This window comes from Artibeus jamaicensis, unplaced genomic scaffold (assembly GCF_021234435.1).
Source record: "Artibeus jamaicensis isolate MK-2021 breed Jamaican fruit bat unplaced genomic scaffold, CSHL_Jam_final contig_469, whole genome shotgun sequence".
In the NCBI taxonomy this organism is placed as follows: domain Eukaryota; kingdom Metazoa; phylum Chordata; class Mammalia; order Chiroptera; family Phyllostomidae; genus Artibeus; species Artibeus jamaicensis.
The window spans coordinates 153319-170025 of record NW_026521847.1 but is presented as its reverse complement, the minus strand read 5'-3'; the positions used below and the strand labels follow the sequence as shown (position 1 = coordinate 170025).

At 56.4% G+C, this 16707-nt stretch overlaps 1 protein-coding gene across 1 annotated transcript in view; it reads right to left on the bottom strand.

The window, feature by feature from the left end:
• Window positions 1-16707, bottom strand: part of TNXB (tenascin XB) — a 64364-nt gene that overhangs the window by 24821 nt on the left and 22836 nt on the right. The window contains 6 exon segments of the mRNA XM_053667493.1: window positions 384-631; window positions 8012-8320; window positions 10309-10632; window positions 10936-11268; window positions 13971-14261; window positions 15887-16180. Of these exon segments, the coding sequence (XP_053523468.1) occupies window positions 384-631; window positions 8012-8320; window positions 10309-10632; window positions 10936-11268; window positions 13971-14261; window positions 15887-16180 (1799 nt within the window).

The window sequence follows — 16707 nt, the reverse complement described above, 5'->3', positions numbered from 1 at the left end:
CACTTAACCCCAACACAATAGGGCAGCAGGGGAGATGGCAACCATGTCCAGGTCACAGGAGCTTATAAAGAGAAGGGAAGAAACAACTGTGGCCAGTCAGAGAGGGAGACCCTCAGTACTAGATTTGGGTCGGGTGAAAGGAAGGCATTCTGGCCCGGCGGAGGGACGGAGTGGAGATGTGGGGGGGGGGCAGGAGCCAAGGGGTCAGGGAAGAGACTAAGATGCCTGTGACCCCAGGAAAACCTGCAGAGGCTACCAAGGCAGGAGAGATTGTGGGTGGGGACTCTGGATAACCAGGGTTACAGACTGCCTGACCCTCACTCACCTGTCACAGCCACTGCAGACAGGGGGCCCACACGCTGCCCGCGGTGGAGCCCATAGACATGCATCCTGTATTTGTGTGCGGGTTCCAGGCCCGGGATAGTGGCCTCATGCTGGTCTGTGGCCACAGGAACAACCTGGAGCTGCCCATCCCTGTCCTTGTACTGGATCATGAAGGAGTCAAACTGGCCTTCAAGGACTGTCCACATGAGGCCCACGGAGGTGGGTGTCACATCTGTCACTGTCAGGACCCCCAGGCGTGGCTCCAGGGGGCGGTTGGTGGCTGCAGGAGTCTCTTCTGGTTGTGGAGCTGCGACAGAGATTGTGGGAGGCTGTTAGGAAAAGCCCTTCTTTCCCTTGGTGGTCATTATGTCTGTTGTTTTTTCGGTGCCCCCAAGGTGGGTCTGATGTAAAACTAAACTAATTGGCAACATCTGTCTGGCCAACAGTCCTTTACTAAGTCCCTGCCAGGCCCTGAGGCCCAGCCGTCACTGAGACCTGGGGAAGTGGCCAAGCTTCTATCCGTGCCTCGATGGAGCCCCCACTGTCTACACCTTCATGATGACCTCCAGACTTCCACATCTTCCTCGGGCGCCTCATCAGTGTCTCAAAGTCAACAGTCCAAACCCGAGCTCAGGGCCTCCTCCCACACCTGCCATCTCCTGGCCTCCCCACCTCAGCACGGCCACGGCTGCCTCCCCAAAGCCACACTCAGTCCTCTCTGACCCCCAGCCCGGCCCAGGAGCAGTCCCGTGGGTGCTACCTGCAGCAGCTGACTTTCCTCACCAACTGCCCCGCTACCATCTCCAGACACCACCAGCTCTCATGGGATTATAGGGCAGTCCCCTAAATCACCTCCCTCTTGCATCCTCAGCCCTCCTCTCTGTTCTGCACTGTTAACACATTAGTCAGAGATGCTCCCGCCATGATGTCCATCTCACTCAGAGAGAAAGCCAAATCTGCACGGTGGCCTTGAGGTCCAACACGTTCATCTCCCAGCTCCCCCACCCCCAATTCTAGGACATTCCTTGGTCCACGGACATTCAGGCACCTTCCCTCTACCCCGAGTGCTCGTCCCCAAGGACCTTAGTGGCTTGTCCTCCCCTTCCTTCCGTCCTTCCTCATCCCTGCCCTTTCCCACATCCTTCCCATCTACTAACCTACTGGCCTTGGCTTTTCTCCCCAGCTTGTCACTGTCACTATGGTACCACTAACACATCTGTGCAGTTGAGTGCCTGTCTCTCTCCACAGGCAGGAGCCCTGGCTGTTCGCTGCTGTGCCCCGCCCCCCGCCCCCGGGGGTGCTCCACCGTGTTTGTTAATGAAACTCTGCATGGCTGGGCTAAGAAAATCCAAACTCAGGACCTCCTGGTTCCCACAGCCCTGAATGACCCTGGAGAGACTGCACCAGTGACTGAACCTGGAAGGTGATTCTCAAGAGGCAATTGGCAGGGGCGAGGGGCAGCGGATGGAATTTCCAATAGCTTATTTCTCTGGCTCCTGAGAAGACTAGGTTCCAAACAGATAAAACCTGCTTCATAGACTTCCAGCCAAGATGGAGGAGTAGGTGGAAACACTGTACCTCCTCACACAACTAAATTTAAGAACAAGAAAGATTTAGAAACAAAAAACAACCAGAACAGACAGAAAATTGAACTGTACCAAAGTCCAACAACAACAAACCATTCACCCAGACTGGTAAGAGTTGGCTGCGAGCAGAGAGGGGTCCCGGTTAGCGGAACCGGGTGCGGGAAGGAAACAAGGTGTGAAAGGCAGTTGGCTCACCAAGGACACACATTCGCACACAGATAACCAGGCAAAAAAAAGGGCAGTGACACAGACTGTGCAACCCAAGGCCCAATGACAAGAAATAAAGCCTAAAAGCACCGAATGAAAAAACTTTTGGGGGTTGAGGTGCCGGGAGAGGCTCCCAGCCTCACAGGAAAGTTCGTTGGAGAGACCCACAGGGTCCTTGAATGTACACAAGCCCACCCACCTGGGAACCAGCACCAGAAGGGCCCAATTTGCTTGTGGCAAGCAGCAGAGGGGACCAAAATCTAAGAGAGAGCAGAACAAGCACCATTCCCCCCTCTGACTCTGCCCCCACATACAGCACCACAACCCAGAGACCTGGGTAGACCTGCCCTGGTGAATACCTAAGGCTCCACCCCTCATACGTAACAGGAGCAAACAGACCGAAACATTATGGCTCAAACAGAACAGATCAAAGCCCCAGAGTCAATACTTCTAAGTGACCAAGAGATGCACAGTTCAAAACACTGATGATCAGGATGCTCTCAGAACTGGTTGGATTTGGTCGCAAATTAGAAGGCTACACTAAGTGAAATGAAGGAAAATGCACAAGGAACCAATAGTGATGGAAAGAAAACGGGGACTCAAATCAATGGAGTGGACCAGAAGGAAGAAAGAAACAACCAAACAGAAAAGAATGAAGAAACAAGAATTTGAAAAAATGAGGAGAGGCTTAGGAACCTCCAGGACATCTTTAAACACTCCAACATCCGAATTATAGGGGTACTAGGAGGCGAAGAGGAAGAGCAACAAGTGAAAAACTTATTTGAACAACTAATAAAGGAGAACTTCCCCAATCTGGCAAAGGCAACAGACTTCCAGGAAGTCCAGGAAGCTCAGAGAGTCCCAAAGAAGGTGGACCCAAGGAGGAACGCACCAAGGCACATCATAATTACCCAAGATTAAAATGAAGGAGAGAATCCTAGAAGCAGCAAGAGATAAAGGGTCAGTCACCTACAAAGGAGTTCCCATCAGACTGTCAGTGGATTTCTCAAAAGAGACCTTACAGGCAAGAAGGGGCTGGAAAGAGGTATTCCAAGTCATGAAATGCAAAGACCTACAACCAAGATTACTCTATCTAGCAAAACTTTCATTTAGAATGGAAGGGCAGATAAAGCACTTCTCAGATAAGGTCAAGTGCAAGGAGTTCATCATTACCAAGCCCTTATTATATGAAATGTTAAAGGAACTTATCTAAAAAAAAGAAGATAAAATATATGAACAGTGAAAGGACAGCAAACTCACAGTTATTAATAACCACACCTAAAACAAAAGCAAACTAAGAGGACAGCCAGATCAGGAGCAGAACCATAGAAATGAAGATCACATGGAGGGTTAGCAACTGGGGAGTGGGAGGAGGGGAAGGGGGGAGAAGGTACAGAGAATAAGTAGCATAGACGATAGGTAGAAAATAGATAGGGGGAGGGCAAGAGTAGTGTGGGAAATGTAGAAGCTAAAGAACTTATGACACATGGACATGAACTAAAGAGGGGGAATGTGGGGGGAGGGGTGTGCAGGGTGGAGGTGAATGAAGGGGGGAAATGGGACAACTATAATGGCATAATCAATAAAATATATTTTAAAAACACTGCCTCATGAGTGAGCTGCTGATGAGGTCTCAGGAAGACAGAGATGAGTCTGAGAGGAGAGGGCAGGGGACAGAGGCAGCTAAAGGGACGGGAGTGGCCACTGCTGAGCAGCGAGGAGGCGCAGGTGCCAGGCTGGGCACTGGACTTCGTGTCATTTGCCTTCTGTCTCTGCTAGTTCCTGCAGGATCCACTTCCTGCTCATTTCTGCCCTCTCTGTACTTCTTTCCCTGAGATAGAGAAACCGTCCCTTATCATCAAGCTTTATTGGCGGTGGTTTGGCTTAACTGGGAAGCTGGGATTATACCTGCCCATGGGTATGGCAGTCCCAAGGTTGCATTTGGCATAACCTTTTTTCAACTTAGAAATATTTCTCATTAGCTGCACACATTTCTTCTCCTGACCGGCATGGCCCCGGTCAGCACGGTGGCCTCCTCTGATAATGACTGGGCTGCTGGACCTCACAGTCAGGAAAGGGCAGCAGCCAGAATGGAACTCAGCTCCTCAGATTCCAGAACCTGACTCTCCTCACTGCACAGTCCATGCTCAACACAACCCATCCTTTACCCAGGGACCAGCGAACGGCTTCGTAGAGCCCTGACCATGAGCCCCTCGTGGCTGCCCAGGACAGACAGATGGAGTGAGGGTAACCCCTGGAGAAACCTCAGCCTCATGTTCTGGGCCTGGCACAAGCCTCCACCCTGTGACATGCAGGACTCAGGGTATCTCTACCCTCTTCCTACTCTCAGTGCTGACTAAAGTAAGAAAAGAAATCAGGAGTGGACAGTTCTGGAAACAGCCAACCAAGTCACAGTGAGGTTGGGCTTTGTGGAAATACAGAAACCTTGCTCTGGAAACCTATCTGTTCCTCTCCTTTCAAGTTTGTACTCTTTCCCTTAATAGTAAAAGTTGTTTTCCAAAAATGTGTCGTTCTTTCAGTGAGCTGAGGGGGAAAGAGATTCCCCCTTGCTCTAGAAAGCTGGGCTGGTTGCTGGAGGGTCCCAGAGGTCACCTACGACCCACGCCACTGTGCTGAGGCTCTGGAGAGGAGGTACCCAAGCTGGGTCATTCACGACGGCCGAGATGGCATGTGCCTGGGCCTGAGACAGGGGTGGCAGGGGTGCTCTTCCTTGCCATAGAGGCATCCACCAGGGGAGTGAAGAGAGCTTCCAGCTGCGCTGAGGAAGGAGCCGCGTCTCATGCACACTCCGATCTACTGGGACGCGGAAGCAGACAGCCCGAGGAGCGTGACCGTAACACTCAGCAGTGGGCACGAACGGTGGCTCGCTCTGGGTCAAGCCTTTTTAGTGCCTCTTGTCACTGAGCCCTCACACCAGTTCTATTAGATGGGCATTCTGATCCCCATTTGACAGGTGAGAAAACAAAGGCACAGAAAGTTTAAGACTAGTTCAAGGTTGTGCAGCTGGCTGTAGTCCATACCCTGGAACAGCTCTTTCTAGGTCTTTCCCAAGCAGGTGGGTCATGAGGTTCCCAGCAGCAAGTCAGCAATGGCCACAGTGTGGCTAAGGCCCCGGTGGGAGGAATAAACTTGGCCTCCCCCTCACTCACCTGTCAGGCCCACAGTGGACACGGGGCCCACACGCTGTCCCCCGTGCAGCCCATACAGGTGCATCTTGTACTTGCGTCCCGGCTCCAGGCCCCGCACGGTGACCTCGCTCTCCTCACCCCCAACACGCACCACCTGGGGCCGCCCATCCCTGTCCTTGTACTGGATGGTGAAGGAGTCGAAGCGGCCCTGGGGGAGGGTCCAGGAGAGGCTCAGCGAGTCTGGGGAGGAGTCTGTCACTGTCAGCTCCCCCAGCAGGGGCTCCTCGGGGGGCGCTGGGGCCTCTGTGCTGGCTTCTGTGGGGCTGGGGGTCTCTTCCTTAGCAGCTGAGAAGGACAGACACAGGGAGGGTGAGGCAGGGTCTGTGGAGATGTCCTCAGTCTTCTCCCAAGCTGGGGTCACCACTGGACCCTGAGCTCACTGCAGAGAAGTCCCTCCTCTGCTGGGGGCTGGGGGGTCCTGCTCAGCCCAACCTCACAAACATGCCCAGACCCTCAGGGTCAGCTCTGGGCAAGCAGGGCAGCCACCAGCACAGCTCACACAGGCCTTCCCTCTGCCCAGGGGACCCGCTGGTCCTCAGGGAGCCCAGGGGAGGCCCCCAGGGCACCATGGCTCAGCCTCCAGCAGAGGGGCCCCCTGCACCCCACCCACCCATTGTGCAGTGTGATCCCCCTGCAAGCTCCCTCTCCGGGGCGCCCACTGTCCACTCACCCGTCACCCCAATGGCAGAGATGGGGCCCTGGCGCTGGCCATTGTGGAAGCCATACAGGTTCATCTTGTACTTGTGGTCTGGCTCCAGGCCAGAGATGGTGACCCCGTCCTCGTGTCCTGGCACCCGCACTGCCTTGGGCTGCCCATCCCCGTTCTTGTACTGGACCAGGAAGTGGTCGAACTGGCCCTCGGGGATGGTCCAGGACAGGCGCAGGGAGTCCTGGGTGGCATCCGTCACAGTCAGCTCCCCCAGGCGCGGCTTGATGCGAGGCTCAGGGGTCATGGTGGGCAGAACTTGGGTGGTCCCAGCTGCGTAATCTGGAGCTGGGCGAGCTGGACAGAGACATGGGGGACAGGTGAGGTCTCCTCAGTCCTCAGTTCAGCCTATCAGGGCTCTACTGCAAAAATAAGAGAACAAGGAACAGACTCTTGCTGTCCACATTGGCTCTCGCTCTGACTCCTTCTGGTCCCTTGACGTCTCCTTCCTCACTGTCACCCCCTCCTCCCTCACCTCGCCTACCACCCACCACACCCGTGACCTCTCCCCCTCCTCCCGCACCTGCCTCTCCTCGGAACACAGGTCCGTGTGGCCACCGTGCCCTGGGCTTCCTGCACTGGGGTCTCATTGGCATATCACTCCCTTTGGCTCATGGCTTTGCCCCTGAACAGCTCAAGAGCTGCTCCCCACAGGAAACCAGCAGTCTTCCTGGTTCTGTCCCTGTCCTCAGCCGCCACTGACTCAGTGTCCCTCTCTTTCTAAAGTTCCTGCCGCATCTCCTCACTCTCCACACCTGCAGCCAAACCTTCCTGGTTAGGGCCACCCTCACCTCTCACCTGGTATCTCGGCCTCCCTCCCGTCCCCTCTGCACAGGGGACCAGAACGAGACTTTGAGTGCACAGCTGGTGGAATCGGTCCTACTTAAAACTATGCACACACAGGCCTGCGAACCAGAGGATCGTGGTTCGATTCCCAGTCAGGGCATATTTCTGGGGTTGCAGACCAGTTCCCTGCAGGCCAGTTCCCAGCAGGGGATGCACAAAAGGCAACCATACATTGATGTTTCCCTCCCTCTCTCCTTCCCCTCTAAAGATAAATAAATAAATAAAATCTTAAAAAAAAAAACTATGCACAACCCTCTGAACCCCCAGAGGGGTCCCTGCTTCCAGAGCTGCCCTTATCTTTCCACCCCCATCTCAAGACTACCCCCTACCCAGAGCACTGCATCCAAAACGCTCTCGTGTGCCTGGGTGTTCCAAGTTCCCAGGCCTTTGCACCAGCTGCGACATTGTTCATCTGACACACTAGTCAGCCTATCACACTATCACCTCACTAACACCTGCCTGACCTCAGGTTATCAGCCATCCCGTACGTGACTGTGGACAGGCTGGCTTAGGTTTCAGTGCCCTGGGACTTTCTGTCATATCCATGTCCTCCTTTTGTCTGATTTGCTGGTTCACATCCTGTTTTCCCTGACCATGAGCCTCTTAGTATGAGACCTTGTCTCTCAGTCAAGTTCAAGGCTGAGTGAGCCCTGTGAACTCCCACAGACTTGGCTCAGGATGCCCCCATCCGAGCTGGCCCATTTCAGTCAGAGGTCTGGGAATGTCCGAAACATGAGGCTGGGGCACTGCAGAAAAGATGCTGCTTTCGGAGCACCTCCCGTCCTCCGTTACAGTCATGCCACAGACGCTGCGTCTCTAGGACACACTAGGGACACCAGTACGATTCCCTGCCACAGATTCTAAAAAAGAGTTGACCTCTGGCTGTGAGGAGACGCTACCCAAGTGTGGTCCTCAGAGCAGCAGCAGCAGCATCCCGGAGGACCTTAGGGATGCAGAATCTCTGGCCCCAGCCCAATCTGCTGAAAGAATCTGCTTTTTCCAAGACCCTCAGGACACTGATGTGCAAAAGATGACGTGCAAGTGGGCATATTGATGTTTTCACAAAGATGGTAATAAGGGGAAAGCTTTCCAGGGCTGGCCCGAACCACCCAGCCTGCCCTGTCCCCACTCACCTGTCAGGCCCACAGTGGACACGGGGCCCACACGCTGTCCCCCGTGCAGCCCATACAGGTGCATCTTGTACTTGCGCCCCGGCTCCAGGCCCCGCACGGTGACCTCGCTCTCCTCAGCCCCAACACGCACCACCTGGGGCCGCCCATCCCTGTCCTTGTACTGGATGGTGAAGGAGTCGAAGTGGCCCTGGGGGAGGGTCCAGGAGAGGCTCAGCGAGTCTGGGGAGGAGTCTGTCACTGTCAGCTCCCCCAGCAGGGGCTCCTCGGGGGCGCTGGGGCCTCTGTGCTGGCTTCTGTGGGGCTGGGGGTCTCTTCCTCAGCAGCTGAGAAGGACAGACACAGGGAGGGTGAGGCAGGGTCCGTGGAGATGTCCTCAGTCTTCTCCCAAGCTGGGGTCACCACTGGACCCTGAGCTCACTGCAGAGAAGTCCCTCCTGGGGGCTGGGAGGTCCTGCTTAGCCCAACCTCACAAACATGCCCAGACCCTCAGGGTCAGCTCTGGGCAAGCAGGGCAGCCACCAGCACAGCTCACACAGGCCTTCCTCTGCCCAGGGGACCTGCTGGTCCTCAGGGAGCCCAGGGGAGGCCCCCAGGGCACCATGGCTCAGCCTCCAGCAGAGGGGCCCCCTGCACCCCATCCACCCATTGTGCAGTGTGATCCCCCTGCAGGCGCCCACTGTCCACTCACCCGTCACCCCAATGGCAGAGATGGGGCCCTGGCGCTGGCCATTGTGGAAGCCATACAGGTTCATCTTGTACTTGTGGTCTGGCTCCAGGCCAGAGATGGTGACCCCGTCCTCGTGTCCTGGCACCCGCACTGCCTTGGGCTGCCCATCCCCGTTCTTGTACTGGACCAGGAAGTGGTCGAACTGGCCCTCGGGGATGGTCCAGGACAGGCGCAGGGAGTCCTGGGTGGCATCCGTCACAGTCAGCTCCCCCAGGCTCGGCTTCAAAGTAGGGCTGGCTCCCTGTTCTACTTCGGGGGCTGGGAAAAGATGCAGACAGAAGCTTTCCTGTTACTAGAAGAGTTGCTGAGACCCCAGCTTCTCCTGGCTTCTTCAGCTCTGCCACTAACCTAAAATCCACTTCCGGTTATGACCATCAAAGTCTTTCTGTGGCCTCCTTGCAGTGTGTCTACCTGGCCAGCCTCCTGCCTTAGAGCCTTTGCCTCTTCCTCCGCCCTCGTGCTCTTTCCCCAGATGTCTGCATGGCTCACACCCATGCTTCCTTTAAGTCCTTTCAAATGCTGCTCCCCGGTGGGACCTTGCCCCCACTACCTATTTAAAGTCCCAGTCCTCCCAGTTACAACCTACCCTCTTTCTTTAGACCCAATTGCAGCAACAAATTGGAAAACAACAATTATGAAGCCATCAGAAAACTGTAGCACTCCCTGCTTACTTGAGGGCATTAAGGAATGACTGTTCATTCTTGAGGAACAGTAATTATCATGTGGTTATTTTTAAATAGCCTTTTTAAAAGAGAGGACTATAAATATTTAGTGATGAAGTACCCTGTCTGAGATGAATGCAAAAACACTTCAGTGGTCTACCCTATAAGGAATACTATCTGGCTGTACAAAGAAATAAAGTACCGCTTGATGCTACCACATGCGTGGACCTCAAAGCACGCTCGGCGAAGGAGCCAGGCACAAGGGAGCATGAGCTGCGTGGTCCCGTCTGTGCGGTTGGCTTGGACAGGGCAGGGCTAGGCACAGAGCACAGATCAGGGTGGCCCAGGGATGGGAGTCAGAAGGGTCTACACACGAGGACTCTTCTTGGGGTGGAAGAAAAGTTCAAGAACAAGAGAGTGGTGGAGCATGCACACTCTATAAATATACTAAAAATCGATTCAGTCGTATACTGAAACGGGTGACTTTTCTCGTAAACGGGTGAACTATGTCAATAGACTTGGTAATAGGGAAGCATTCTATGGAGAGGGCAGGCGGAGATGGAGAAAAGGGCGAGCTGACTGGGCAGGAGTTGGTATCTGGAAGAAGCAGGTGATATGTGTCCCAGCCCCCCCAACTGAGTTCTTTCCAGAGTTCCCAGGCAAGGCAGAGAGCTGCAGTGGGCCAGGGTGTTATTGCCTTGGAGGGCTCAGTACCCAGGGGCCTCTCAGACGGCCAGGCACTTTCCTGACAATCCTGCCCCCGGACCGTCACGGTCCTCGTCTGTCCAACAGGCAGTGCAGGGGTCAGGGGACGGCACTTGACTATCTGCACTGGAGGGGACTCTGGAGGCTCCACTGCTGAGACCTTTCCTGAGCCCAACCCTGGAGGCCCTTCAGCCCCCGCTCACCTGTCAGGCCCACAGTGGACACGGGGCCCACACGCTGTCCCCTGTGCAGCCCATACAGGTGCATCTTGTACTTGCGCCCCGGCTCCAGGCCCCGCACGGTGACCTCGCTCTCCTCACCCCCAACACGCACCACCTGGGGCCGCCCATCCCTGTCCTTGTACTGGATGGTGAAGGAGTCGAAGTGGCCCTGGAGGAGGGTCCAGGAGAGGCTCAGCGAGTCTGGGGAGGAGTCTGTCACTGTCAGCTCCCCCAGCAGGGGCTCCTGGGGGGGCTCCGGGGCCTCTGTGCTGGCTTCTGTGGGGCTGGGGGTCTCTTCCTCAGCAGCTGAGAAGGACAGACACAGGGAGGGTGAGGCAGGGTCCGTGGAGATGTCCTCAGTCTTCTCCCAAGCTGGGGTCACCACTGGACCCTGAGCTCACTGCAGAGAAGTCCCTCCTCTGCTGGGGGCTGGGGGGTCCTGCTCAGCCCAACCTCACAAACATGCCCAGACCCTCAGGGAGCCCAGGGGAGGCCCTGAGGGCACCATGGCTCAGCCTTCAGCAGAGGGGCCCCCTGCACCCCACCCACCCATTGTGCAGTGTGATCCCCCTGCAGGCTCCCGCTCCAGGGCGCCCACTGTCCACTCACCCGTCACCCCAATGGCAGAGATGGGGCCCTGGCGCTGGCCATTGTGGAAGCCATACAGGTTCATCTTGTACTTGTGGTCTGGCTCCAGGCCAGAGATGGTGACCCCGTCCTCGTGTCCTGGCACCCGCACTGCCTTGGGCTGCCCATCCCCGTTCTTGTACTGGACCAGGAAGTGGTCGAACTGGCCCCCGCGGATGGTCCAGGACAGGCGCAGGGAGTCCGGGGAGGATCCTGTCACTGTCAGCTGCCCGAGGAAGGGCTCCTTGGGGGTCGCTGGTGCCTCCGTGCTGGGTTCTGTGACGCTGGGGGTCTCATCCTCATCCAGCTGGGGAGCTAAGTAAAGAGATTGGGGGAGAGGCTTAAGTGGGGAGTTACTTTTATGGTGATGTCTATGGTGTCGACAAATCCATCCCACTGAAATACTGTTCAAGCTGTAGCCCTTGTCACTGGCATAGTGTCCTTGGTGCAGGGAGCTGGGACAGGCTCCCAAACCCCTGTCATGTGCCCGCCTGGTGGCATAAACCTGCAGAAGGCAGTTTGGACACGTGAGCCGCCAAAATAATGCTCATGTGCTTTGACCCAATAATCTCATTTCCAGGCAGGCAGCCAAAGGAAATGATCACAAAGCAGGAAAAAGCTGTGTCACAGGAATGCGTGGTGGGCTTGTTCATGACGGCGACGTACGTCGAGGGACACAGAGGCCCACAGGAGGCGATCGGGTTTGCTGTGGCACTTTTGCCACAAAGCATCAAATAACCATCGAGGTGGTGATTAATGCGGGTTGTGTAGCCAATGAGAAATGCACACAGTCTGCTGGGTGCACTGTCAGCTTCCCCAGGAGGGGCTCCTCATGAGGCTTTGGGGCATCTGTGCTGGAATCTGTGGGGCTCAGGGCCTCCTCCACAGCCTCCTGACGGCCTGAGAAATGGATTAGGATACAGGGTGAAAGGGTGACTTGCTCTGCTGGTGACGGTACATATTGTAATCAGTTATATTCAGCAAATATACTCCTCAAGCTTATGGTTTGTGTGGCGTCTGTGTTAGCCACTGAGGGGTGGTCATGGAAGCCAGGGCTGAGTGGAGCCTCGTGTCTACCATGCCGTGCTAGCCAACTGTACTAGGGGGCTCTGTGGACTGGGGTCCCCCCTTATGTCTGAGGAAGGAGCTGAGATGGGAAGATTGGACCTCTTGGGTGCTGTCCACTATGTTCACTGCCAGTGCTGACCTCCGGTGGTGAAGGGCAGTGTCCCCCCTTCCCACCTGCACCTCTCTTTCAGCCTTTGCCTCCCTGCCCCCTCCAGGGCTTCCCATGTTCACCCCACTATAAACCTCAAGGATGAGTCACTAAGTCAGGGTTTCAGGCAAAAGTGGAGTGGGGTGGGCCCTGCTTCAGTTTGGGTGTGGGAGCAGGGCCGGGGAAGGCCCTGCACTTCCTGGACCCACATTCTCTGCAGTTGGATCCGTGCTGTGGCCCCACAGCCTGGGGAGACTGGACAAGGTCAGCCAGGCCTTCGGTGACCCACTCCCAGGCCCATGGGGAGCTACTGAGGGGAAGGAGACCGAGGAGGGAGTAGGCAAGAATGATAACCAGCTGAGGATGAGGAAGGTGGGAAGGATGTGAAGAGGGAAAAAGGACACTGGGAAGCAAGGGAGTCAGGGAGCTGGCACTCACAGGGCGGTGTCAATGTGCTGGGTGCCGTGCTGAGTGCCGTGTGCACTCTCACAACAGAGCGAAGCAGTTACCGTTATTGCCCCCACTTGACAGATGAGAAAGTTGAGACACACGTGGTCACACATGGGAGAGCTGGAATAAAAATCTAGGCCGTTGGCTCTGGAGCCATGCTCCCAACCATGCAGTTCCACAGCCACGGAGACGGGGCTGGTTGGGGAGGCTGGAAAGGTGGGACATCCGGAGGGTGCTGGAAGTGAGCGCTCTTCCCTGCTCCAAGCTGGCTGGGAGTCGGGGAGTCAGGGGGCTCAGGAATCCTCTCCATGCTGGACAGGGCTAGGGGAACACGGTGCTCTGAAGCTCAGAAATGACTGTGACGGGAGCCAGGTCATGGAAGGTGAAGCCCAGCACAGACCATGGGGAAAGAACATAGTGGCCGAGGACAATGCAGGCAGGACAGGTGCAGGACAGCTGGGGTGGAAGGGTGGCTGCAGGTGCTCCAACTGCGAGAATTAGGGCTGTTCTTGGAGATGGAGAAGCAGGCCCGTGACAAAGGCTGGGGCTGACGGCTGGGAGAGAAGTCCCGGGACGTGGGGAAAACGAGGGTAGAGGCTTTGGCAGAACTGAAGCCAAGGAAAAGAAGGTGCAAGGAGGTGCATGGGAGCCCAGGTCCCACTCAGAGGACTGGGGGCTGTCAGAGAAGGGCGGCCCTGTGGCCCTGACCACCGTAGACACAGGCCCCACACCCTGCCGGCCATGAAGGCCGTAGAGGTTCACTTTATACTTCCAGTCAGATTCCAGGCCGGGGACAGTGACTGTGTTCTCGTCTCTCTTGACAGACACTGCCTGGGGCTGCCCCTGTGCATCCTGGTACTGGATTACAAAGGAGTCAAGGTTGCCCCGGGCCACTGTCCAGGACAGGTGCAGGGAGTCTGGGGTCACAAATGTTGCTGTCAGTTCCCCCAGTAGTGGCTGCTCAGGGGGCTGTGGGTGGTGGGGCTCCTCTCTCTTCTCTGGAGCTGTAAATAAGAGGATCCGGACAGGCCTGGACTGGCAGCCTGGGACTGGGGCTCGGGGTGTGGACGGGCTGTCACACCTGGAGAGTCACACTGGGTTGGTATGAGTACTGAACTCCTGGGATGTCTGGCACCGCCAGGGTGTGACACACCTCTGGGCCTTTGGGAAGCAGCTGAATGGGTTGGACAGGACCCAGCAGCTCGAGGTAGGGCTGGCTGCCCTCAGTCTGGGAGCAGGACGAGGATCTAGAGTCAGCCTTCTCACTGGGAAGCCCAGCTGGTTCCTGGCTGAGGACGTGTGTGGAAGACTGGGAGGGGTTCACATGGGGGCTTAGGTGGTGGCCACTCACCAGTGCTGCCATCAGCCGTGAGGGGGCCATGGCGCTTCCTGTTGGCGATGCCAAACAAAGTGAACCTGTACTTGTGGTCAGGGTCCAGTGGAGAGACAGTGACCGAGCGCTCAGGTCCTTCCACGGGCACCACCTGGGTCCGTCCATCCCTGTCCCTGTATTGGACCACGAAGGAGTCGAACTGGCCTTCAGGGACCGTCCAGGAGAGGTGCAGTGAGTCTGGGGTGGGATCTGTTACCCACAGGGTTCCCAGACGCGGTGGTGTCACTAGGCTGGGATCACTCTGAGGCACTAGGAAGGAAGGAAAGGGATACAGGTATAGCCACCTCCCATGCGGGGGTGCTGCGGGAGGTCGTGCAGGTTGTCTACTGCACAAAGGTACACAGAAGGAGCACTAAGACAGAGTTTCCAGCCAGTACTTTGCTTGCCAAGAGTGATACTTGGCTGCATACCCTGGCGATGGGCTGCGCCCACCTACAGGCAGGGCACCTTCCTCTAAATGTGTAGACTGGTGTGGTCCTTACTTACGCTATGCCCAGCCTGAGGAGGGGCCTCAGAGACAAGGGAGCCAAGCCAGCCCTTTCCACATCTCCATGGTGACGAGGGAATTGTTCCAAAGCAACCTGCATTGCTTCAGGCTTAACTACTAGCTGTTTCTCCTCTGAGAGAGGGGAGCCCCATACTTAGAGTGAACTGGTGCGGGACAGCCTCCCACACCTGTGCCCTGGGCCCCGAATCCTCCTCTCCCGCCCTGCTCCACTCCGCTGTATCTCCCTCCACCCCACCGACCTCCCTCTCTGCTCTATTCCCAGTCCAGATTCCAGAGAGATGTCTACACTGGTTGTCGCCACGGCCTCAAGTCCATCACCTTCCACAGCAGCTCTCACCAGGGCAGTGGGGAGCTCACATTGCTGAGTCCTGTGGACACTGTGTAGTGTTGAATCACTCTCACAGAATCTGACCTGCCTGACCACGTCCTTCTTTTTGGCATTCAGGACGGCACTCTCTGGGACTCTGCCCCTCTTTGTAAGTACCCCTCACGCTATCCTGCGGGCCCTTCTTCCTCTGCAAGTGCCCTGGGTGTTGGCCATCCCCAGTGTCCCCACAGGCTCGCCCACACTCCTGTCTGCTGGCACCGGTGACACCCCGCCCTGTCCGGGCCTCCCCTCTGCTCTGCACACCTTGGAGGCAGCAGTATGACCTCAGGGCCCATCACTTTCTGCTTGTGACCTCTCTGTGCCTTGACCCTCTGCATCTATTGCACGGGCACGCCTCCCAGGGCTGCTGCAAGGGTTGGGTGTGATGACACACCTGGAACATCTGGAACACGTTTGACCTTAGCAAATGCTCAAAAGGTGCTGACTAAGTATCTTGCTGCACTGTTCCTCACCTCGGCTGGGACAGGACCGTTTGATTTAGAAATGTGGGGTGCCCGGGCCCATCGCTCTCCTTCGCCCCCCACATCCGGACTCACTGCCACCATCCCAAACTTAACTCACTTCTCTGGCTAGCCTCCACAGTAGCCTTGGTGTAATTTGTAAGATATATAGAGAATCATGTCTCTTCCCACTTAAAATCCCTCAGAGGCTTCCCCCAGTGCCCTCAAATGAGGTCCAAGCTCCTGTCAGACTCATGAGACCATCCCGTCAGCTGTCCAGGCCCCCTGCTGTCTAGCAGGAAGAAACAGACATGGACGCTCCTACAGAATTACACTCACTCCTGCCCTGCTCTCCATGGGTCTGTCTGTGCTGCCCCCCTCATCCTCTGCCTGACCCACCACTGTTTTCCCTTCAGGATTCATCTCAGGGGTCCCTGCCTCCAGGAAGCCCTCCCGGAGTTCCCAAAGCACTACAAAGACCTCCTTAAGGATCATGCAGAGGGCAGGGGCAGGTGACGGGTATGACGCTTTCACTTACAGATCTTGACTTCAGCCACCAAGGGGCCATGCCTCTTCTTGCCCACAAACCCATACAGGACAAATTTGTACTTGCGGCCCATGTCCAGGTTGGTGATGAGGGCCGAGCGCTGGGGCCCCTCCGCAGGCACCATGTGGGGCCCATCCCTGTCTTTGTACTGGATCATGAAGGAGTCGAACTCGCCCTCAGGGACAGTCCAGTGCAGGAGCAGGGAGCTGGAGGTCACGTCTGTCACTGTCAGCTCACCCAGCTGTGGTGGGGCCAAGGGCTTCCCAGGCTTCTCCCCGTCCCTGTCTGGAATAGGGGTAGGGGGGTAAAAGCAACGCAGGCAGTCAGCCAAGGCCTTGTCCTTGTCTCCTTTCCTCCCCTCGGCTCACTGGCTTCCTCTAGCCTGCACAGCTCCCCCCCCCCAGACTCCATCTCCCGGCCCCTGAGCCCTCTGTGGCCAGCCTTCCTGGGAAGGGGGATTTCCCCCACAACTTCTGTTCTGGAGGCAGAGCTTTGGCCCCTATGCACCCCTCACAAAAGTCCCAGTCCCCCTCCACACCAAGGTTCATGGGGAAGTTTCAGGTGCCCCATGGTTCTTCCTGGGAGTTTTAAAACTCCCCACTGCTGCTGTAGAGCAGTGTGAAGACTCCTCAGTCCACCTGAACTTTTCTCTTCCTTGTCTCCCTCTCTCTCAGTTGTGAGCCTGCCCTGGAGTTGTAGGGAGAATCAGCTTTCCTGGTGCCATAAACAGGGATGAAGAGGGAACATGAGAGCCAGTGTCCCAGGCCCTGTCCTTCACTGGCTCTGAAAACCTCACCCATCTCTGAAGTCCT